The following is a 25,768-nucleotide window of genomic DNA, read 5'->3' on the forward strand; positions in this document are numbered from 1 at the left end:
GTCAGTACTTTCTCAGTTCCTGGCCCTTTTTCACGCCATACAACTCTCAATACTGTACTGTGGTTTCTGTATAGGTTGTAGATAACGTACCATCTTTGCATCTTATCCCTGAAAATTCAAAAGTTTGAGAGTGTATTCCAGTCAATACTTTCGAACGATTTTTCTAAACCCACAAATGTTATAAAAGGAGCTTTGTCTTCCTCCAATCTTCCTAGAACATTCATAGAGAGCGTATTGCCTCGTATGGTCAACATTTTCCGGAGCCCAAACTGATCTTCCTCCAGGTCGGCTCCTATCAGTCGTTCGATTCTACTGTTGACGGATGGCTAACACGGTTAAATATTACGTGTACATTGATGTTATCTCGCGTGTAAACTCAGAAACGTATTTGGTGCATCAGACGTTTATGTTCGATTCTTGCAGGTCAAGTGCTCTTACACCCTTCATTTCGAGATAGTTCTTCCTCATTGCGGTTTCAATGTTCGTTGTCTCATTTTCGTGCAGTTTTCCCACATAGATTGTGGCGTTCAGTATATTTACTACATCTCAATATGACATCGTTCAGTCCTCCGTCGTCATCTGGATTTTCACCGCACGTATGTGATTCTTTCACTGCAGTACACCAGAAATCCGTCGGGTACCATGCGTGACCAAACCTTACTCGATTAATGATGTAATGCGACTCCTACGAGGATTTTTCTGGCTGTAGCACGATTTTGTTCGAATGGAGCGCTGCACTGAGAGTATTTAACTCCCTTTCCCTGCTGCCATGTTTACTGGAATGCTTTTTTTCTTGAAATGTGTAGTAAGTCAGAATACGGACGCTGTGTAAGTAATGCCTTCCCTCCCTCGGTGCTATCTCTTATGTGGCCATTTACTACATAGCTGTGCCGAATATCTGAGTGCCCATTAAACTGCATTAGATGAACGACTATAATTCTTCTTATTTGTCATTATTATTTCCACTGCGTCATAAATGTACGTAGCTAGTGGTATGAGATTTCTACTGCCACCAAAGAATCTCTGGAGTTGAGAGTTTTAGAACACACTGGACTCTGTGAACGATTAAATATACGAGGGTTGGAACTTTAATAGTGGCAACTATTCATTTACAGCTCGCACAAAATAGATACGTGTTTCAAAGTTTTACTGACCTTCAAAGTAGTCACCAGCATTGTGTATAATCCGTTGCCAGCGATGTAGAAGTCATAGGATACTCTTAGCAGTGCCATTTGTGTTGGCAGTTCGAGCGGCGCGGTCTATTGCCCGACGAATTTTTAGTAGTTCTGAAGCGAATGCCGTGAAGTGTTTCCTTCAGTTTAGAAATCGAGTTGAACTTATGAGAGCTTAAGTCAGGAGAGTGCAGTAGGTGGCATAGCACTTAGCAGCCGCATCAGTCAAACAAATCACTAACAGCTTGCACTGTACGTGCTTGAGCATTGTCCTGCAAAATGATGGTCAGGTCCTGCAGAATGTGGCATGACTTCTGTCTCTATGCTGTTCATTTTTGCAACACATCCTACGAACAGCTTAGAGACAGAAGTGACGACATTTTCTGCAGGACCTGACCATCATTTTGCAGGACAATGCTCAAGAACGTACAGTGCAAGCTGTTACTGATTTGTTTGACTGATGGGGCTGCTAAGTGCTACACCACCTACTGCACTCCCCTGATTTAAGCCTTCGTAAGTTCAACGCGATTTCTAAACTGAAGGAAACACTTCACGGCATTCGCTTCAGAACTACTACAAATTCGTCGAGCAATAGACCGCATTGCTTGAACTGTCAACACAACTGGCGCTGCTAAGAGTATTCCAGGACTTCCACGTCACTGGCAACGGATTATACACAATGCTGGTGACTACTTTGAAGGTCAACAAAACTTTGAAATACGTATCTATTTTGTACTAGCTATAAATAAATAGTTGCCACTATTAAAGTTCCAACCCTCGTATAAAAATGAAGTTGTCCAAATCAGCCACGTTGATTGTTTCCAGCGGGTTCCATCCCCAAGGAAGTATCTTCGCATAGCTTTCATCTTGATCGGTACAATCACTGTTAGTTCTAAATAACGTACCATCTATTCGATACCATTATTTTTGAAATTCGGAGACCCCGGCACGGATTTTATTTCTTTAAGCTTCATTTGTATTCTCATGGCCGTAGAGCAGTTCTTAAGACGGAAGGATGCATAAAAGGAAACTCAGACATACTTTAAAAAATAAACAGTGATAATTATGTTTTAGCGCTTGCGAGCTGTCTGTGTAATAGGTTGCATTTCAAATTACCTGAAAGTCGGCACTGGTCGCACAGAAATAGCACGCCTAGCTGGCACTGCACTTCAGTTGTATGTGGTTGGAGCCGAATTTCGACGACCCTGCTCTGTCATTTCAAAACTGGCAACTATTTTGAGAGACTGTGCTAAATCTCTATCAATAGTGCAGACCATTGTACAGACTGTTGACGAAGTCTAACTACCGAGTACTGTGCTTATTTCTTCTTAGTGATTGTTTGTTGTGCTGATCTGTTCTATTTAATGACTGTTGTGCTAATCTATACCTGTATTCCCGGTCACCAGATACAACATCCGGGATAAATTTCAGAATTTTCCGCATTCTTTTACGGAGCGAGAGCATGTGGCAGTGTTGACACTGATTTGTCCACCAAATCAAGACAGAGTCTGAATCACGATGTTACATCACACTAGCTGCCAGTGGATAGATTAAAAGTTGCTTATAATATCCAAATCAGGAAAAAGCTGCTAATTTAAGCTGTGAAGCCGTACTTGGGCTAGAGTCTACTAATTCATCACACGTGGCGTAAACGTAAGAGGTTGGCCACGCTGCCACATTTAATTAAAAGCGTGACAACAAGGTTATCTAGAACACTAGTAATCTAACGTACCACTTAGGATTGCTTTCAGGTGTTAGAGCCCAGTTTTAGTTGTAGTGTGGTCAACCCCATATGCGTACAACATTGTGTTGTTGTTGTGGTTTTCAGTCATGAGACTGGTTTGATGCAGCTCTCCATGCTACTCTATCCTGTGCAAGCTTCTTCATCTCCCAGTACCTACTGCAGCCTACATCCTTCTGAATCTGGTTAGTGTATTCATTTCTTGGTCTCCCTCTACGATTTTTGTCCTCCACGCTGCCCTCCAGTACTAAATTGGTGATCGCTTGATGCCTCAGAACACGTCCTACCAACCAATCCCTTCTTCTGGTCAAGTTGTGCCACAAACTCCTCTTCTCCTCAATTCTGTTCAATACCTCCTCATTAGTTATGTGATCCACCCATCTAATCTTCAGCATTCTTCTGTAGCACCACATTCCGAAAGCTTCTATTCTCTTCTTGTCCAAACTACTTATCGTCCACGTTTCACTTCCATACATGGCTACACTCCATACAAACACTTTCAGAAACGACTTCCTGACACTTAAATCAATACTCGATGTTAACAAATTTCTCTTCTTCAGAAACGATTTCCTTGCCATTGCCAGTCTACATATTATATCCTCTCTACTTCGACCATCATCAGTTATTTTGCTCCCCAAATAGCAAAACTCCTTTACTACGTTAAGTGTCTCATTTCCTAATCTAATTCCCTCAGCATCACCCGACTTAATTCGACTACATTCCATTATCCTCGTTTTGCATTTGTTGATGTTCATCTTATACCCTAGTTTCAAGACACTGTCCATTCCGTTCAACTGCTCTTCCAAGTCCTTTACTGTCTCTGACAGAATTACAATGTCATCGGCAAACCTCAAAATTTTTATTTCTTCTCCATGGATTCTAATACCTACTCCGAACTTTTCTTTTGTTTCCTTTACTGTTTGCTCAATATACAGATTGAATAACATCGGGGAGAGGCTACAACCCTGCTTCGCTTTCATGCCCCTCGATTTTTACAACTGCCATCTGGTCTCTGTACAAATTGTAAATAGCCTTTCGCTCCCTGTATTTTACCGCTGCCACCTACAGAATTTGAAATTCCAGTCAACATTCTCAAAAGCTTTCTCTAAGTCTACCAATGCTAGCCTTTTCTTAATCTTTCTTCTAAGATAAGTCGTAGGGTCAGTGTTGCCTCACGTGTTCCAACATTTCTACGGAATCCAAACTGATCTTCCCCGAGGTTGGCTTCTACCAGTTTTTCCATTCGTCTGTAAAGAATTCGCGTTAGTATTTTGCAGCAGTGACTTATTAAACTGATAGTTCGGTAATTTTCACACCTGTCAACATCTGCTTTCTTTGGGATTGGAATTATTGTGTGGTTTGGTGAGCTCTTGGATTCAAGTATGTTGATTCGATGGGTTGTACTAGTGCAAACATTTGAAAATACACTCCTGGAAATGGAAAAAAGAACACATTGACACCGATGTGTCAGACCCACCATACTTGCTCCGGACACTGCGAGAGGGCTGTACAAGCAATGATCACACGCACGGCACAGCGGACACACCAGGAACCGCGGTGTTGGCCGTCGAATGGCGCTAGCTGCGCAGCATTTGTGCACCGCCGCCGTCAGTGTCAGCCAGTTTGCTGTGGCATACGGAGCTCCATCGCAGTCTTTAACACTGGTAGCATGCCGCGACAGCGCGGACGTGAACCGTATGTGCAGTTGACGGACTTTGAGCGAGGGCGTATAGTGGGCATGCGGGAGGCCGGGTGGACGTACCGCCGAATTGCTCAACACGTGGGGCGTGAGGTCTCCACAGTACATCGATGTTGTCGCCAGTGGTCGGCGGAAGGTGCACGTGCCCGTCGACCTGGGACCGGACAGCAGCGACGCACGGATGCACGCCAAGACCGTAGGATCCTACGCAGTGCCGTAGGGGACCGCACCGCCACTTCCCAGCAAATTAGGGACACTGTTGCTCTTGGGGTATCGGCGAGGACCATTCGCAACCGTCACCATGAAGCTGGGCTACGGTCCCGCACACCGTTAGGCCGTCTTCTGCTCACGCCCCAACATCGTGCAGCCCGCCTCCAGTGGTGTCGCGACAGGCGTGAATGGAGGGACGAATGGAGACGTGTCGTCTTCAGCGATGAGAGTCGCTTCTGCCTTGGTGCCAATGATGGTCGTATGCGTGTTTGGCGCCGTGCAGGTGAGCGCCACAATCAGGACTGCATACGACCGAGGCACACAGGGCCAACACCCGGCATCATGGTGTGGGGAGCGATCTCCTACACTGGCCGTACACCACTGGTGATCGTCGAGGGGACACTGAATAGTGCACGGTACATCCAAACCGTCATCGAACCCATCGTTCTACCATTCCTAGACCGGCAAGGGAACTTGCTGTTCCAACAGGACAATGCACGTCCGCATGTATCCCGTGCCACCCAACGTGCTCTAGAAGGTGTAAGTCAACTACCCTGGCCAGCAAGATCTCCGGATCTGTCCCCCATTGAGCATGTTTGGGACTGGATGAAGCGTCGTCTCACGCGGTCTGCACGTCCAGCACGAACGCTGGTCCAACTGAGGCGCCAGGTGGAAATGGCATGGCAAGCCGTTCCACAGGACTACATCCAGCATCTCTACGATCGTCTCCATGGGAGAATAGCAGCCTGCATTGCTGCGAAAGGTGGATATACACTGTACTAGTGCCGACATTGTGCATGCTCTGTTGCCTGTGTCTATGTGTCTGTGGTTCTGTCAGTGTGATCATGTGATGTATCTGACCCCAGGAATGTGTCAATAAAGTTTCCCCTTCCTGGGACAATGAATTCACGGTGTTCTTATTTCAATTTCCAGGAGTGTAGTTACACAACCGAAACATCGCTGGAATGGAAACGAAATAAAGGGCTGTTGTAAGCCATCCAGTGGCAGCCAATGTGATAAAATGGTACCTTCCAGGTAGTTTGTGGTGGAGGTGGACGCTGTTGCTACCAAAATACTGGACAACGTTAAGCGCGGTAAAAACCTTTGTGCTAATAGAGATAAAAAGGCTGTGTGTTGGCTCTCATGTCTCACGCACTCTGCAGAAACAACAAAAATATGGCTCTAAAATGTCGCAGGTGCTTATCACAACCACTGAAAAAAATTAGCAGTGGCATTGGGCGTACAGCAGTTCTTAAAAAGGAAGTATGCATAATAAGAAACTCAGATATAATTTAAAAAATAAACAATGATAATGATGTTTTAGGACTTGCGAGCTGTCTGTGTAATAGGTCGCATTTCAAGTAACCCGAAAGACGGCAGTGGTCGTACTGAAATAGCATGCCTAGCATTGCAACTCATCCATTGGTATAATTTATTGACTGACTAGTTGCGGACATGGCACATTTTCACAAACCACCTGGTACAGAGAACAAAATTTTTGTGTGTCGATACATTGATTGTGATGGAAGACTTGAGAAAACCAAAATAAAGGCTGGAGAAAAATTGTGTCACGAAATTTTAACCCTGGGTAGCTGATGCCAGTAGGAACCAAAATTACTAATGTTATGTAGGTCGACAAGGTATCATTTTTAAGCTACGGAAACTTGGCGCCACGTGCTCCGATTGGCCGTGGGATTTCCCTGTTGCCGGATGCTCTGGACAACTCATGACCAAGAATGCTTTGCCTGCCGGAGATCGCGACGTATCCAAGGTGGTCCCCACCCTCGGTGGCAGCGCGCCAGCCTTCCACTCTGGGGCAGGGGGGAGAGGGGGGGCTGGGGGCGAATCCGCAGGGTTCCCGACACGTCCATTGGAGTTTCATGATAAGACGTAGCTTGAACAAATCCGTAAACAGCTGTTAGTTCGCGTACAGAAAGTCTTTTGCGATTGTGTCGGCCCTGAAAAGGGCCTTTTTAGAAGCTAGAACATTGTTTCCTTAAAGCAGGTGCTCGAACTGGCGACCCTCTGACGTGACACAAGCTTGGCAACGTCGAACGGTGTTTTGCCGAACTCTTTCAAAGATTCCTGGCATTGCCCTGATGTTACGAAACAGGCTTGTGTTTTATATGAAATAAAAACGAATATGGAATAATTTACTCCTCCCAAGATTACGGATGCCAGCAGAAATCAAGCAGAATACTAGCAAGAGCCGGCCGCGGTGGACGGGCGGTTCTAGGCGCTTCAGTCCGGAACCGCGCGATTGCTGCGGTCGCCGGTTCGAATCCTGCCTCGGCAATGATGTGTGTGATGTCCTTAGGTTAGTTAGGTTTAAGTAGTTCTAAGTTCTAGGGGACTGATGACCTCAGATGTTAAGTCCCATAGTGCTCAGAGCCATTTGAACCATACTAGCAAGATAGTTACAAAGCAATTCGAAGAGTGCACTACATAGAAAAGACGTAATCACAAACACAATCTGATGTAAACAACTTCTGTCTGATATGAAACGAAAACAAATATGGAAGAAAAGACATGAAGGACTGATAAACTTGCAGCGCTCGAAGTGGCGTGGTAGCGAGCCCAGGTCGTGTTACCGGTAGTTCCTATATGAGCTCATGGCCGTGTGGAGCACTGTGTCTCGTACTGAACAAGCTAGTGATATTAATACAATCGCAGGGTGAACTGAATATTTCAGAGATTATTTAAGACCATACAATAAAATTATTTGCATCAACGTCAGTCACGTTTCCGATAATGCCGGCAAAAATAAGCCAGTGTGACACAGTAAACTCCAATACTTTATGCTCATTCACTGACATACTACACAAGATAATAACTACAATTGTGACATGTTTTAACGCAGATTTGAGCTACATCTGAAGTGTGTTGACAAAACGTAACAAGTATATCCTACATACAAAATTCGTAAGCCATGTTTCACGTACACCTTTATTACCCACATTCGTTGAAACCACTCATAAAATTTTGTTCATGTAATAACTGTCTTGCGAAAATTGGCAAAGTCCGAAACTATTCAGCTGATAAATAACTGGCAGGTATGGTTCAAACAATTAAGTATGCCTTTTCTTCGGTATTTGAGAGCTATAAGACAGTATGTACTGAAAATCTTTGTCACAGTCACCTAAACTAAAGAGATACACTCAGTCAGGGTATCTTTGTACTGCTTACCACTTTCGTTTCAAATGGCCGATGCTCTACCTACTTGCATTGTATTGTACTAAAAGTAACAGTTTTAATGCCTCTGTGATTCATGTTCAATATTTCAGTTGTGTTTCGAATTTCCTAGAAGGTCTTAGTCTTGTGCTTATCCTTTAATCGCGTTGGCTGGGAAAAGAGCTTTTGGCGACAGTGACTTATTTTCAAGAATGCCAGGTCGATACAAATACCTTTATGTATCTAAGTAAACCTGCAGTACTGGAATAAAGCTGTTTGGTATTACTTCTTATTAACACCTGATTTCCTTCCGGCAAGATCTAACTCTACCCATAGCATTAGAAATAGGAAAAACTTTTTGTTGTTTAAGACTGGTCGAAAGTTACCCTGAATGACAGTGTAACTTTGTACTAGCATTAAAACTGAAATTTTGCCCTAATAGGGCGTAGTTAGTATAGATTTTCACTTTTCACGACTCGGTAACTATAGATGTAAAAAGTTACAATGTCTGTTGTGATGTGTAATTTACACTACTGGCCATTAAAATTACTACACCAAGAAGAAATGCAGATGATAAACGGGTATTCATTGGACAAATATATTATACTAAAACTGGCATGTGATTACATTTTCACGCAGTTTGGGTGCATAGATCCTGAGAAATCAGTACCCAGAACAACCACCTCTGGCCGTAATAACGGCCTTAATACGCATGGACATTGAGTCAAACAGAGCTTGGATGGCGTGTACAGGCACAGCTGCGCATGCAGCTTCAACACGATACCACAGTTCATCAACAGTAGTGACTGGCGTATTGTGACGATCCAGTTGCTCGGCCACCATTGACCAGACGTTTTCAATTGGTGAGAGATCTGGAGAATGTACTGGCCAGGGCAGCAGTCGAACATTTTCTGTATCCAGAAATGCCCGTATAGGACCTGCAACATGCGGTCGTGCATTATCCTGCTGAAATGTAGGGTTTCGCAGGGATCGAATGAAGGGTAGAGACACGGGTCATAACCCATCTGAAATGTAACGTCCACTGTGCAAAGTGGCGTCAATGCGAACAAGAGATGACCGAGACGTGTAACCAATGGCACCCCATACCATCACGTCGGGCGATACAGCAGTATGGCGATGACGAATACACGCTTCCAATGTGCGTTTACCGCTATGTCGCCAAACACGGATGTGACCATCATGACGCTGTAAACAGAACCTGGATTCATTCTAAAAAATGACTTTTTGCCTTTCGTGCACCCAGGTTCGTAGTTGAGTACACCATCGCAGGCGCTCCTGTCTGTGATGCAGCGACAAGGATAACCTTAGCCATGGTCTCCGAACTGATAGTCCATGCTGCTGCAAACGTCGTCGAACTGTTCGTGAAGATGGTTGTTGTCTTGCAAACGTCCCCATCTGTTGACTCGGGGATCGAGACGTGGCTGCACGATCCGTTACAGCCATGCGGATAAGAAGCCTGTCATCTCGACTGCTAGTGATACGAGGCCGTGGGGATCCAGCACAGCGTTCCGTTTTACACTCCTGACCACACCGATTCCATATTATGCTAACACTCACTGGATCTCGACCAACGCGAGCAGCAATGTCGCGATACGATAAACCGCAATCGCGATACAATTAAGACCTTTATCAAAGTCGGAAACGTGATGGTACACATTTCTCCTCCTTACACGAGGCATCACAACAACGTTTCACCAGGCAACGCCGGTCAACTGCTGTTTGTGTATGAGAAATCGGTCGGAAACTTTCCTCATGTCAGTACGTTGTAGGTGTCGCCACCGGTGCCAACCTTGTGTGAATGCTCTGAAAAGCTAATCATTTGCATATCACAGCATCTTCTTCCTGTCGTTAAATTTCGCGTCTGTAGCACGTCATCTTCGTGGTGTAGCAGTTATAATGGCCAGTAGTGTATATCTAAGTAAACCTGCAGTACTGAGTTAACACTGTTTGTTTTTACACGTGATTTCCTTCCGGTAAAGATCGAAATCTACCCAAAGCATTATATATAGGAAACATTCTTCGTTTTTTAAGACTGGTCGAAAGTTATACTGAATGTCAGTGTGACTTTGTACCAGCATTAAAACTGAAATTTTGCCCTAATAAATGGTTCAAATGGCTCTGAGCACTATGGGACTTAACATCTACGGTCATCAGTCCCCTAGAACTTAGAACTACTTAAACCTAACTAACCTAAGGGCATCACACACATCCATGCCCGAGGCAGGATTCGAACCCGCGACCGTAGCAGTCGCGCGGTTCCGGACTGCAGCGCCTAGAACCGCGTGGCCACCGCGGTCGGCTCTAATTTTACATTCGTGATCTACCTCCCGAAGGTGTAAGTAGGGGGAACCAATATATTCGATACCTCATCCAGAAACGCACCCTCTCGAAACCTGCACAGCAAGTTACACCGCGATGCAGAGCGCCTCTCTTGCAGAGTCTGCCACTTGAGTTTACTAAACATCTTCGTAACGCTAACACGCTTACCAAATAACCCTGTGACGAAACGGGCCGCTCTTCTTTGGATCTTCTCTATCTCCTCCGTCAACCCGACCTGGTACGAATCCCACACTGATGAGCAATACTCAAGTATAGGTCGATCGAGTGTTTTGTAAGCCACCTACTTTGTTGATGGACTACATTTTCTAAGGAGTCTCCCAATGAATCTCAACCTGGCACCCGCCTTACCAACAATTAATTTTATATGATCATTCCACTTCAAATCGTTCCGCACGTATACTCCCATATATTTTACAGAAGTAACTGCTACCAGTGTTTGTTCCGCTATCATATAATCCTACAATAAAGGATCCTTCTTTCTATGTATTTGCAATACATCTGGCTCACAATTTTAACTGTTAGGACGTTTCAAAACAATGGACGTTTCACTGTGAAGTGAAAGATTCATTAAAGGGCGGTTAAAATGAAAATTAAATAGCCCGCCTCAGAAAAATACTCGCTGTTGCTGACTTTACTTCAATTATGGAGTGCGGTTAGGAAAGTGTTACCTGGCACTCTCGCGCTTGCAGTCTGCTGGGCATGCGGCCTCACAGCCTGCAGGTGATCGCGTGGTGCGCGAGGTCGGCTATGCTCGCGTCCCGGCGGATTCCGCACGTGCGGAGCTGGCCAAAGCCTCTAAAAGCGGCCGCCCTGGAACACGGCCAGGTCCCGCGCCGCCTGCTCTGCTGACGCTGCCGGGAGAGAGCGAGCTGGCCGGCGTGTCACTGTGTGTGTGTGTGTGGGGGGGGGGGTTCAGAAAGAAGGGGGGCAGAGGGGCGGGAGGCCAAGCGGCAGGAAGAAACAGAGATTTTGAGCAAAATCTGCATTTACAATTTGTACAGAAAGTAGATGGCAATTATAAGAGTCGAGGGGCATGAAAGGGAAGCAGTGGGTGGGAAGGGAGTGAGACAGGGTTTTAGCCTCTCCCCGATGCTATTCAATCTGTATATTGACCAAGCAGTAAAGGAAACAAAAGAAAAGTTCGGAGTAGGAATTAATATCCATGGAGAAGAAATAAAATCTTTAAGGTTCGCCGATGACATTGTAATTCTGTCAGAGACAGCAAAGGACTTGGAAGAGCAGTTGAACGGAATGTACAGTGTCCTGAAAGGAGGATATACGATGAACATCAACAAAAGTAAAACGAGGATAATGGAATGTAGTCAGATTAAGTCGGGTGATGCTGAGGGAATTAGATTAGGAAATGAGACACTTAAAGTAGTAAAGGAGTTTTGCTATTTGGGGAGCAAAATAACTGATGATGGTAGAAGTAGAGAGGATATAAAATGTAGACTGGCAATGGCAAGGAAATCGTTTCTGAAGAAGAGAAATTTGTTAACATTGAGTATAGACTGAAGTGTCAGAAGTCGTTTCTGAAAGTATTTGTATGGAGAGTAGCCTTGTATGGAAGTGAAACATGGACGATAAATAGTTTGGACAAGAAGAGAAGAGAAGCATTCGAAATGTGGTGTTACAAAGAATGCTGAAGATTAGATGGGTAGATCACATAACTAATGATGAGGTATTGAATAGAACTGGGGAGGAGTTTGTGGCACAACTTGACTAGAAGAAGGGATCGGTTGGTAGGACATGTTCTGAGGCATCAAGGGTTCACCAATTTAGTACTGGATGGCAGCGTGGACGGTAAAAATCGTAGAGGGAGACTAAGAGATGAATATACTAAGCAGATTCAGAAGGATGTAGGCTGCAGTTGGTACTGAGAGATGAAGAAGCTTGCACAGGATAGAGTAGCATGGAGAGCTGCATCAAACCAGTCTCAGGACTGAAGACCACAACAACAACAACTGCAAAAACAAATTTTCCCGCTTCATTTCGTCCACTTTTTTTTTTAAATTCTATTGCTGTGTGCTGATACAGAACAGCCATTTACGAGGTGCGACAATAAAGTAATGAGACTGATGTGAAAAAAAATGTTGCTTACCGTTTTAGTCAAGTTTAGTGTTGCCTCCCGCAAAGTAGTTCCCTTCTGATTGCACACATTTTTTCCAGCGGTTCTGCCGTTGATGGTACCGTTTCTGGTACTCATCTTCAGTAATATCCTCCAAGACCCTCTTCACAGCTTTTTGGAGATCTTGTGTTGTTTGAGAATGATGTCCCTTGACCGCCGTTTTGACTCTTGGAAATAGAAAAAGTCGCATGGAGCGATATCTGGTGGATAAGGTGGCTATGGTAGTACTTAAATTTGTTTTGAGGTAAAAAATTACTGTACTGACAGAGCAGTATGGGATGGCGCATTATCGTGAAGCAGATTCTAATTATCAGCAATTTTGGCACGGTCACGAATCACTCTTTTATGAAGTCTTTCTAAAATTTCTTTGTAGTAATATTGGTTAACTGCTTGTCTAGGAGGCACCCACTCTTTATGAACAATACCCCCGAAATCAAAGGCCCGCATCTCGTGGTCGTGCGGTAGCGTTCTCGCTTCCCACGCCCGGGTTCCCGGGTTCGATTCCCGGCGGGGTCAGGGATTTTCTCTGCCTCGTGATGGCTGGGTGTTGTGTGATGTCCTTAGGTTAGTTAGGTTTAAGTAGTTCTAAGTTCTAGGGGACTGATGACCATAGATGTTAAGTCCCATAGTGTTCAGAGCCATTTGAACCATTTGAACCCGAAATCAAATCCGCGCGTGGGGTTGATGGTCGTCAATTGCGGTCTTCATCTTCAAGTCACAAACACGTGTTAACTTATTACAGCTCAACTTACTACTGAGCAGCTGCATCGATGTGCCCCTTGGACTAGAAGCAGCTTATAGACCAAGGTCAAAGATATTGTGCCTATGCAAGCCTGCAGGGTTGTCACATCTTGCAATGAAAATCAGTCTCATTAATTTATTGTCACACATCGTACATGTGTTTATAAGCATACTTGTTGTTATGCTCTTCAATCCGAAGACTGACTTTATGCTGGTCTCCAACGCTAGTTTACCCTGTATAAATCTGATCAGCTGTACAGAAATTGATGTTTAAACCAGCTTAAGCAATCACAAGATCGCAACAGGATGCCACTGAGGACAACAGAGACCTACTCTATATCGACAGATGTATGATCTCAACTCTGTCCACAGGCCCTGGCCGGCCTATCGGCACCCACCGACCGCCATGTCACCTTTCGCCAGTGGAGAGGCGTGAGGTCAGCAGACCGCTCTCGCGTCCGTTGTCAGTTTTCGTGACCTGAAGCCTCTCCTACTCGGTCAAATAGATCCTCAGCTGGCATCACGAGGCTGAATGCACCCCGTTCCAGTCCTCCCACCAAGGAAGAATCCGTAGCAGGACCGAGAATCGAAAACGGGTCCTCTGGTTGGCAGTCACCCGCGTCGACCACTCAGCTATGGAGGCGGATATTCTGCTAGTATAGCTCTTTGAAACCAAAAAACATGAGTCCTATGTACATAAAGAGAGGTGATCAACAGCAAGGACTTAGAAAAATGGAACTGGGGCCAGAACGAAGAAAGGAACACAAAATCGCATTATGCACCTAGCGACAGGTCGAAAACAGCCAGAAGAAAGACTGAATTACTCCCTAATACCAGGGAGAGCAGTGTGTATAGGCACCGGGACAACAGGGAAGCCGGCCGGAGTGGTCGAGCGGTTCTAGGCGCTACAGTCTGGAGCCGCGCGACCGCTACGGTCGCAGGTTCGAATCCTGCCTCGGGCATGGATGTGTGTTATGTCCTTAGGTTAGTTAGGTTTAATTATTTCTAAGTTCTAGGCGACTGATGACCTCAGAAGTTAAGTCCCATAGTGCTCAGAGCCATTTGAACCATTTTTTTGAACAACCGGGAAACGTGAGAAAAACCAGGCAACTTTTTAGAATTCCGGGAATTTTTCATTGTTTTAGTTTTCATTTAAATTTTTGTTACTTTGATTGGTAAGAACTGATACTCTGACCAAGAATGTTACTGTATCCGGCCACACTGCAGAAAAATACTGCTGGCATAAAACATAAACGGGACAAAAAATCAAAATAAAACTTAAACGAGAGAAAAAAACCAAAATAAAACTTAAGTTGCAAAGGAAATGCGCCTTTTGCAACAACGAAACACAGTGCACACGCAAGTGTCTGCCAACAGCAAAACGGGTTAAAGGCTTTAGGACGAAGACTAAGCAATTCTTCAGAACAACAAACTGCTTCCGGTGAGCGTGACGTCACAACTGTTCACATTAGGTTCGTATCAACAGCTGCCAACGGGCTCTTGCACATGCTTAGTTGAGTCGTGTATGAGCAGTATCTTCTCCCGTTTCTGGCTGCTTGAAATGTGTGTGTTAGCTGTATCAGCAGTAACAACAAGCAACCAGATAATACCGGGTAAAGTTTTTCTGGCGCACCCAAGCTGCCAGATTCGCACATGACGCAGAGCAGTCTTGAGTTGTAGTGGGGAGGGGGAGTAGTTTCCAAGTGACCAGTTTTTACTTTTAGTGATTTTGCTGTTTCTTCTTCGTTTACAACTCTCACGTCAAATGAAAACAAAATAGAATTCTGTGGCCGGGAGCTATCAAGTGAATTAAAATACATTCACATAATTACAGAAGGCTAAAATATGTTATTAGTTGCATTTTTATGTTTTGGCAGTCAAGCAATAATCGCCTTGCAGAACAATGAAGTTATTTCTGTCGATTTGCTAAAGAAATTTGCTTTTTGTTAGTCTTTTCCGCGGAGGCAGTTAATTTATTTGGAACGAAGTGTTTCATTCCACGCCGTTGTCTTGTTTCAACTGTATGTTGAATTTCAAATGCATGTTTTCATCTTCCGGCACGTATGGCATCATGCCACAATAAAGAACCAAACATGAAATTATACAGTACTTGTACTCCAAGAAAATTTACATCCAGAAAACGACACTAAAAAACTTAATATCAAGTCGGGGCCTACATATTTGTGAATCTGGACATATAAATGCGCACTTCAAGCCGAATTATGTGTTTCTGTATGATTCACGAAATTCCGATGTTCTCTGAGTATCATCTGATGTCCTGTTTCGTTTATGACGTAATGTAAGATCTCTTAATGATATGTAAGATCCCCTAATGCTGTATGATATGTAAGATCCCCTAATGCTGTAGTACGAACATACGGGCTTCCTATGTCATCGTAGTTGTGTTCGTGCAGTACCGCCTGTTTTCTGGTCCTCTCTGGCAGTTGATGAAATGAATTCTAACATGCCGCGGGAAAATATTGCGAATGTGGTGTGAAAAGCGTTACTTTCAGAGCAAATTTCACTTTACGCAAGATGAATTATGTTACGTGCGAGAATGTCCTTTGAATTTCTTAAAACAGAGCGTTTGACTCCCATTTAAAGCTTAATGCTTTAAAGGCCAGCCACTTAGAAGAATCTCAAGCCAGACATTTCCGTCATTATTTAAGATTTTACTGGCACATTTGCGTGATTTATCTTAAAGTGTATCGCACGCAAAAAAGACCAATATTATATGTGAAAGCTTAGCTTTGCTTTTAGCTACACTATAATAATTTAAACCATAAACTTTTTCTATTTGTGTGTTCGCGCTTCTTAATAGTTATGTTGCTATCGGCTGACTGCATCACGTGTCCTACGCTCTGAAGATCTGCCATCAACGCCTGGCGAGATCACGTGACATGAGCCACGACTGGCTTATAAAAGCGCACCGCAATGCCGATTTCAATGTTTCGGAAACTAACGTGCTCTATTTGATACGAAAGTACGCAGCATATATGTTGCTGCACATCGAAGATCTTTCCAAAACGCGTTTTTTTTGCGAATTGGGGGGGGGGGGGGTGTTTTTTTCTAAAGTGCCTGGACGTTTTACGCTGGTGTATAAAACCTTAACCATTCAAAGGATAGGTTTTACAGTTCCGAGGGAAAATTTACTGTCACTTAAACACGGAAAAAGTGTGTTTTCACCCGCAAAAAATGTATAATGGCCGATTTCATTCATCATAAATCTCTCGTCTGAATTTGCCCCCCGTTCTCGCGATGTTAAACCCTAATCTTCCTTCCTTATTCCTTTTTTGATCCTCAATCCCTCTACTGTCTGATCCAGTGCATCACAGTTAGTGGCCAGTATGCAGCCTACAGGGAGCGCATAAAAATATGGAAACACAAAAACACAACTCATTACCGTGCGTAACACGGTGAAGAAAATCCGTCGGCATTCACAACAGCTTCCAGTCGTCTCGGAACGGAGAAATGCAGATCCTGTTTGATTTTGAAGGGATTCTTATACTAAACTCCCTGCAAAACAGTGGCAACATAAAGTAACGATGATAGAGATGGATAGCGATAACGCACCCTTCTCTGCAAAGCAGACTAAAAAGGCACAACAATATTACGATCTGAAGATTGTGGTGGCCAGGGGAGATGCAACAACTCCTCCTCGCTCCCACAAAGCCATTCCCGGAGGACGCGAGCTGTGTGAGCAGGGGCCCTCTCGTCTTCGATTACTGCATTGCCATTGGGGAAGAAACACTGTACAAGGGGAAAGATCTGATAAGCCAAAACGGTCACATAATCCTTGACAGTGATGCGATCTTGTAAAGTATCCATGAGGCCCATGAAATACGACGATGTGGCTGACCAAGTCATCACCGTACTCCATCCATGTTTCGTTCTTGGGACGTAATCTAGGCCAGAAGTTCGAAACTGTGTGAAACGAAACTTCATCTTCTCTTTCTTGCGCCTTCGTACCGCATCGTCGCAAGGGGTAGCTGCATGCCTTTTAGTCACCACTCTGTTACCCCCTGGGACGCAGTATGTGTGCCCCAACAGTCTACGTGTGGTTTTATCCATTTGAAAGTGAGCGGAAGATTTATAAATATTTCCGAATCGTGAAATTGAGGCGGGTGCCGGGCCTGTATTCACCTAAGGATGTGGAAAATCGCCCAAAAACGACGTCCAGGTTGGCCAGCAAACCGACCCTCGTCGTTAATCCGTCGGGCGGATTCAAATCGGAGTTTTCGCATCTCCCCGTCCCGGAAGTGAGGCTTTATCTTGCACTATTTTCAGGTGGTATGAAGCGAGACTAATCAGACCAAATAACCGTCTTCCATTTCCCTATAGTGCATGGTTCACCACCATGTTTTCCTGTTACGCGCACATCTGTCACTGATGTGGTTTTGGAATTCCAGCTCGCTCTGGAATTTTATGCTAATGGAACTCCTTACGTGCTGTTTGGCGCTGGCAGGGTTCGCGAGTGCGACGTTCACTTCTGCAGTGACATTTGCAGCTGTCGTCTCATTACTTTTCGTCCGAATCGTGTTCAATGGCTGTCCTTTACGACCACTCAACACACACTTTCGTCCGCGTTGTGATGTCTTTTGAAACACCGAACACTTCAGTTACGCCGGCCGGAGTGGCCGAGCGGTTCTAGGCGCTTCAGTCTGGAAACCCGCGACCGCTACGGTCACAGGTTCGAATCCTGCCTCGGGCATGGATGTGTGTGATGTCCTTAGGTCAGTAAGGTTTAAGTAATTCTAAATTCTAGAGGACTGATGACCTCAGATGTTAAGTCCCATAGTGCTCAGAGCCATTTGAAACATTTGAACTTCAGCTACGATGGTTACGGGATCACCCACCATAGGAGCACCAAGAATTTTCCCACTTTAAGATCCACTTAGCTTCGACATAATGTACACAGAACTACACGGAACACTGTCCTGACTTGCAACGCATTGAGGACATTGCACCGGTGCCGTTCGTGGTTAAATACAGTAGCACAACCTGCAGGCTTGGATAGCACCCGAATTTATGTTTAAGCTTGCGTGTGACCTCGTCTTTCCATATTTTTGTCCAATCCTTGGACTACATAAAATGAAAAGACAGACTAACAATACTTGCGCTTTTAGCAGTTTAGATACTCTGCAAGACATGTCCTGAAATTGTACGGTGAAACGAGGACGCAGTGGGTGAAGGGCCACAGACACTGAAGGCGGTGGATCCGTAAGCAGCTGTGTGTTTGAAATATACCTTCCGTCCCTTTCTAGGAGCCTCCGTGGATTATCGCGAAGTCCTGTTCGAGCCCGCAGTCTGATATACGCGCTCTTAACGATGAGCGACGCACTGCTTAGCTGACTCACTCGTACACGTCTATAGGCCGGCCCAGATTAACCGCTGCAGTGCTACGGTTTTTATAAGGACCGTCAGCGTCGCTTTGCCCCGTGAGACAGAGTTAAAAGTTGCCACTACACGTAGATCAGTAATAAATGCTCTGTAACAAACCCACTACTTTCAAAAGGCTCTCAGATTCGACGAATAGACCGGATAACGAGCACAGAAAACATTAACAACACCATCTCCAACTGGTTTCTAGCCACTTAACGCCAATAGCCTTCTCCATAAACATAAAAAGATAATAGTCTAAAGAAAGAGAAGGAGACTCACAAAAACGACACAGCTGAAGCTTTCACTTGAACAAACTGAATTTTTTTTGTCTTATATTAGCCCTCCCCCCTACCCCAGTCAGACTCGTTCTTTAACATCTCCATCGAGCTAAATGGTCCTCGCTTTCTTTTGCAGCCACTTCCTAGCAGGTCTCTAATTACCTCCTTGTCGACGGGCCGTTAAACACTAACCTTCTTTCCTACCGATCTGAATGAAGTAAGTTTTCTATGGTGGCCGTCATTCGTTTCCATTTTATTTTTATTTTCTGTACTACGACGTTTCAGATGGATAGCCAATTTGAAGCAACTGCGCGCACATTAGAAAAAAAGTCATTAGAATACAAGGTACAAAGCAACCACCGGTTATTGTGATTAGAATAAATACAGAATGGAAAGAGCATTTACAGTGGATTGAACCGTTCACTACATATGGTTTCGGTTAAGTCATATAATTATGTCCGCAATCTGTGTTTTTTTTTTCTTTATTGTGGTTTCATTCCCCTGCCCCATATGGGCAGGGGAGGGCTGTCAACGGCGTAATCCGCCGCTCTTCACCTGAGAGACATGACAGCTAATAAAAGAAGAAAATGAAACATATAAAGGCGATGAAAAGGCGATAATGGAGGGGGGAGATAATGGAGGTAAAAGTACACTGACATGGAGACGTTCATATGGGGACAATTAAAAAAGTCGACATAAAGTTAAGCAATCTGTGGTTGGCTTGATATGCAATAACGTAAATTAAAATTAAATTCTATATAAGTATAACTAAAAACAGTAAGTAGGCAGTGGTTAAAAACGTCATAAAATGAAATGGTTCACTACGTTACCGGGCTTCTAGATCTTTAGCCATGATATACGTTTCAGCACAAACGGCAACACGCAGCCAAGCCGTTTAGTAGTGTGAGAGAGCACTTAACTGTAAGCAGTGACATCTGCTGGCAAACAAGTCAATGAGTTCTGGACAGGTACGATCTATGTGTCATTTGTGCTATCTAAGATACTGAAATGAATTTGGGAAGGGAGGGAAGGAAGTATTGTTTTCTCTTTGTTCCACGTGCGAGGATCGTAACTAATACTATAGAGATACAAGTTGTTCTAATAATATAGTTGTTATACAGAGTTGTTAACAACAAAAATGAAATAGGACTATGTAAATACTTCCCTCCTCCTTCTCAGAAACAGAGACGTTAGAAACATTGAGATAAAATGATAAACAATATAAGTACACATAACACTACTGTCGTGACATTAGTTTGACAACGTATGTAACAATAAATACATGTCAAGTTTACGCTCATGCTCCCGCATATTTCTTTGACTCAGCAGTCAAGAGAGAACCTCTGGGTTAAAGTATCAGAATTATGAAGATCAAAATACGAGATACAAAAAAATATAAACAATAAAACTGGAAGTTTTATACGGTAAGAAGAAGATAGAAGAACAAAGGAGGAAGCATTGAAATTGACGCTCTTTAGATGATCAAATGTTGTTGTTGTTGTTGTTGTGGTCTTCAGTCCTGAGACTGGTTTGATGCAGCTCTCCATGCTACTCTATCCTGTGCAAGCTTCTTCATCTCCCAGTACCTACTGCAACCTACATCCTTCTGAATCTGCTTAGTGTATTCATCTCTTGGTCTCCCTCCACGCTGCCCTCCAATACTAAATTGGTGATCCCTTGATGCCTCAGAACATGTCAAGTTGTGCTATAAATTTTTTTCTCTCCAATTCTATTCAATACCTCCTCATTAGTTATGTGATCTACCCATCAAATCTTCAGCACTCTTCTGTCCCACCACATTTCGAAAGCTTCTATTTTCTTCTTGTCCAAACTATTTATCGTCCACGTTTCACTTCCATACATGGCTCCACTCCATAAAAATACTTTCATAAACGTCTTCCTGACACATAAATCTATACTCGATATTAACAAATTCCTCTTCTTCAGAAACGCTTTCCTTGCATTTGCCATTGCCCGTCTACTTCGACCATCATCAGTTGTTTTGCTCCCCAAATAGCAAAACTCATCTTCTACATTAAGTGTCTCATTTCCTAATCTAATTCGCTCAGCATCACCCGACTTAATTCTACTACATTCCATTATCCTTTCTCTCCTGATAACGACGTGCTCCTGAGTAGTCCCCGCCCGGAGATCCGAATGGCGGACTATTTTACCTCCGGAATATTTTACCCAAGAGGACGCCATCATCATTTAACCATACAGTAAAGCTGCATGCCCTCGGGAAAAATTACGGCTGTAGTTAGCCCTTGCTTTCAGCCGTTCGCAGTATCAGCACGGCAAGGCCGTTTTGGTTAGTGTTGCAAGCCCAGATCAATCAATCATCCAGACTGTTGCCCCTGCAACTACTGAAAAGGCTGTTTGCTCTTCTTCAGGAGCCACACATTTGTCTGACCTCTCAAGAGATACCCCTCCGTTGTGGTTGCACCTACGGTACGGCTATCTGTACCATTGAGGCACGCAAGCCTCCCCACCAACGGCAAGATCCATGGTTCATGGATGACCCAAACAGAGAAGAAAACTGGGAGCTTATGCTCTTATACATTTTGGGCATCTTGTTCCCACATACTGAACCAACATACATGTCCACACTGATTTCTCTTATCTCTTAGTAATTATAGCAGTGGAACCACTGCAGATAGCTAAAAGACGGGAAAAAATAATGTAATTAAAACAATTAATGAAATGTTGGTGGCTGTCTGCTACAATTAGACAGCTCTTCTTCCTACCGACAACGTGTGCTCCCACTAAAGTGCAACATTCGCCAAGAAAACCAACAAATGACAAAGCCAAATGCTACCCTCCCCCACCCCTGCACGGAGAACGCACATGCGAACTCTTTCGAAACTTTACCGACAACAGAACATCTTTACTGACTGCACTCACTGCCGATTCGATACACACAACAGTCTGGAAACATAACCTCCTCCCATCCACCTGCCCCCGCCAGCGACCCTACCCCAGGTCCCACAACTCCCTTCCCAGAGCCGCGAGGCCTTCCGACCAACTTCTGGATTACATATCGAAACAGCACTTCCGCCCTAGAGAGAAAAAGAAATTTGTCTTCGACACTTCCCAAATGCTACCAGCTTACTTCTCAAATGGTTCAAATGGCTCTGAGCACTATGGGACTCAACTGCTGTGGTCATAAGTCCCCTAGAACTTAGAACTACTTAAACCTAACTAACCTAAGGACATCACACACATCCATGCCCGAGGCAGGATTCGAACCTGCGACCGTAGCGATCGTGCGGTTCCAGACTGTAGCGCCTTTAACCGCTCGGCCACTCCGGCCGGCTGCTTACTTCTCACTACGAACTCCAAGGAGCTCCACAAAATTGCTTCGATATGAGGAAGAGGTATTGAATAGAATTGAAGTGAAGAGGAGTTTGTAGCACAACTTCACTAAAAGAAGGGATCGGTTGGTAGGACATGTTCTGGGGCATCAAGAGATCACCAATTTAGCACTGGAGGGCAGAGTGGAGGGTAAAAATCGCAGAGGGAGACCAAGAGATGAATACACTAAGCAGATTCAGAAGGATATAGGCTGCAGTGCGTACTGGGAGATGAAGCAGCTTGCACAGGATAGAGTAGCATGGAGAGCTGCATCAAACCAGTCTCAGGGCTGAAGACCACAACAACAACATGATGCCTTTCAGCTTGTCAACATCAAGACAAGGATGCAGACATTTTCGCTGGCAATTTCGTGCTCACGCTAATAGCACCTGTCTCCCTGCCAGTGCTTTTTGTATGTTTCTTTAACGAATGATGGAAAACACCTGCCGTCATGGAAAGACACGCTCTCAAGCCAGCCTGGTAGGTCCACACCAAAACTCATTTACAAAAGATTACGGCAAGCTCGATCCACCGTCTGAAAGATGGACAAGGTCAGTCGCCCCTATACCGTTTCTAGCGTCCACAATAGCCGAAGTATGAGCACATCGACACGACCAGGAAACGATGCCTTCCGAATGGGAATGCAGGCAGTCGCGGTGAATTTCATTGAGGAAACGTTCTGGAGTCGTCAGCCGTGTCATGGTGCCGAGTTGTCTCGTTTCGACAATTTGCTACACCAACGACGTTTTACACTACTGGCCATTAAAATTGCTACACCAAGAAGAAATGCACATGATAGAAATGCACATGATAAAGGGCTCTTCATTGGACAAATATATTATACTAGAACTGACATGTGATTACATTTTCACGTAATTTTGGTGCATAGATCCTGAGAAATCAGTTCCCAGAACAACCATCTCTGGCCGTAATAACGGCCTTGATACGCCTGAGCATTGAGTCAAACAGAGCTTCGATTGGGTGTCAGGTACAGCTGCCCATGCAGCTTCAACACGATAACACAGTTCACCAAGAGTCATGACTGTCGTATTGTGACGAGCCAGTTGCTCGGCCACCATTGACCAGACGTTTTCAGTTGGTGACAGATCTGGAAACTGTGCTGCCCAGGGCAGCAATCGAACATTTTCTGTATCCACAACGGCTTGTACAGGACCTGCAACATACGGTCTTGCATTATCTTGCTGAAATGTAGGGTTTCGTAGGGATCGAATGAAGGGTAGAGCCACGGGTCGTAACATATCTGAAATGTAACGTCCATTGTTCAAAGTGACGTCAGTGCAAACAAGAGGTGACCGAGACATGTAACCAATGGCACCCCATACCATAACGCCGGGTAATACGCCAGTATGGCGACGACCAATACACGCTTCCAACGTGCGTTTACCGCGATGTCGCCAAACACGGATGCGACCATCATGATGCTGTAGATAGAACCTGGATTCATCCGAAAAAATGACGTTTTGCCATTCGTAAACCCAGGTTCGTCGTTGAGTACACCATCGCAGGCCCTCCTGTCTGTGATGCAGCGTCAAGGGTAACCGCAGCCATGGTCTCCGAGCTGATAGTCCATGCTGCTGCAAACATCGTCCAAGTGTTCGTGCAGGTGGTTGTTGTCGTGCAAACGTCCCCATCTGTTGACTAAGGGATCGAGGCGTGGCTGCACGATCCGTTACAGCCTTGCGGATAAGATGCCTGTCATCTCGACTGCTAGTGACACGAGGCCGTTGGGATCCATCACGGCGTTCCGTATTACCCTCCTGAACCCACCGATTCCACATTCTGCTAACAGTCATTGGATCTCGACCAATGCGAGAAGCAATGTCGCAATACGATAAACCGCAATCGTGATATGCTACAATCCGACCTTTATCAAAGTCGGAAACGTGATGGTACGCATTTCTCCTCCTCGCACGAGGCATCACAACAACGTTGCACCAGGCAACGCCGGTCAACTGTTGTTTGTGTATGATAAATCGGTTGTAAACTCTCCTCATGTGAGCACGTTGTAGATGTCGCCACCGGTGCCAACCTTGTGTGAATGCTCTGAAAAGCTAATCATTTGCATATCACAGCATCCTGTCGGTCAAATTTCGCGTCTGTAGCACTTCATCTTCGTGGTGTAGCAATTTTAATGGCCAGTAGTGTACATGTTTAGGCAGCGTCCTGTGTTCTAGACTATGTTTCATTACAATCGTTTTACTTTTTACTTGTCGTAAATTTATGAAAATCAATTCTTTGCTGTGTACACAACTTACCGTTTTCACGAAATATATGTGGCTACAAGCAACCTGGTCTTATTGTGGAGGCGCTCGGGTAATACATGTTTACGTAGGTATAAAACTGATAATGTGTTGGGAATGCAGCCTTATAGTGTGCATATGTTTGTGTGTTCCAGACGATCGAGAAGCTGCCGGACAAGGTGCTGCTGCACATTTTCTCGTACCTGTCGCACCGCGAGATATGCCGCATGGCGCGCGTCTGCCGCAAGTGGCGCATCATCGCCTACGACACGCGCCTCTGGAAGAGCGTCTCGCTGCGCCCAGAGATCTCCGGCCTGCACGTCAGCTCGCTAGAGTCCCTGCTGGCCCTCATCAGGTCAGTGCTCCAATGCCTTCCGGAGACCCACGGTCCGCTGCTGAGGACGGGGCAGCCGGTCAACTGTGCACTGTCACGTAGTCTAGGGCTTCACTCTAAAAACATTACCGTTAAATCAGGTGCGTCAACACTGTTTAACTGAACAGTGTACCGTACATGCAAGCGACATAAATGCTTTAAATCATCAATCTTATTAACGTACTGCTACAATGATACTTCTGGGATGTTAATAGTTAGATTCTGAACTTTCGGCGCCAAGAATCAGTGACAGCTGAATAAACTGTTCGTTAGTTATGGATCTGTGTATACACTGAAGTTTCTAGCATTTGTAGACTTACAGAAAGCTTTTGACAATGTTGACTGGAATACTCTCTTTCAAATTCTGTTGGTGGCAGGGATAAAACACAGGGACCGAAAGGCTATTTACAATTTGCACAGAAAGCAGATGGCCGTTATAAGAGTCGAGGGGCATGAAAGGGAAGCAGTGGTTGGGAAGGGAGTGAGACAGGGTTGTAGCCTATCCCCGATGCTATTCAATCTGTATATTGAACAAGCAGTAAAGGAAACAAAAGAAAAGTTCGGAGTAGGTATTAAAATCCATGGAGAAGAAATAAAAACTTTGAGGTTCGCCGATGACATTGTAATTCTGTCAGGGACAGCAAGGGACTTGGAAGAGCAGTTGAATGGAATGGACAGTGTCTTGAACGGAGGGTACAAGATGAACATCAACAAAAGCAAAACGAGGATAATGGAATGTAGTCGAATTAAGTTGGGTGATGCTGAGAGAATTAGATTAGGAAATGAGACACTTAAAGTAGTAAATGAGTTCTGCTATTTGGGGAGCAAAAAAACTGATGATGGTCGAAGTAGAGAGGATATAAAATGTGGACTGGCAATGGCAAGCAAATCGTTTCT

The 25,768-nt window shown here is 44.7% G+C and overlaps 1 protein-coding gene across 3 annotated transcripts in view; it reads left to right on the forward strand.

Moving 5' to 3' along the window:
• LOC126475389 (F-box/LRR-repeat protein 2) overlaps positions 1 to 25,768 on the forward strand; it is a 710,612-nt gene that overhangs the window by 528,120 nt on the left and 156,724 nt on the right. For all 3 annotated transcript variants that reach the window (XM_050103215.1, XM_050103217.1, XM_050103216.1), the window contains one exon: positions 24,654 to 24,853. In XM_050103215.1, coding sequence (XP_049959172.1) covers positions 24,654 to 24,853 — 200 coding nt within the window. The remainder of the gene's footprint in view (positions 1 to 24,653; positions 24,854 to 25,768) is intronic.

This window comes from Schistocerca serialis, chromosome 4 (genome assembly GCF_023864345.2).
Source record: "Schistocerca serialis cubense isolate TAMUIC-IGC-003099 chromosome 4, iqSchSeri2.2, whole genome shotgun sequence".
NCBI classification, from domain to species: domain Eukaryota; kingdom Metazoa; phylum Arthropoda; class Insecta; order Orthoptera; family Acrididae; genus Schistocerca; species Schistocerca serialis.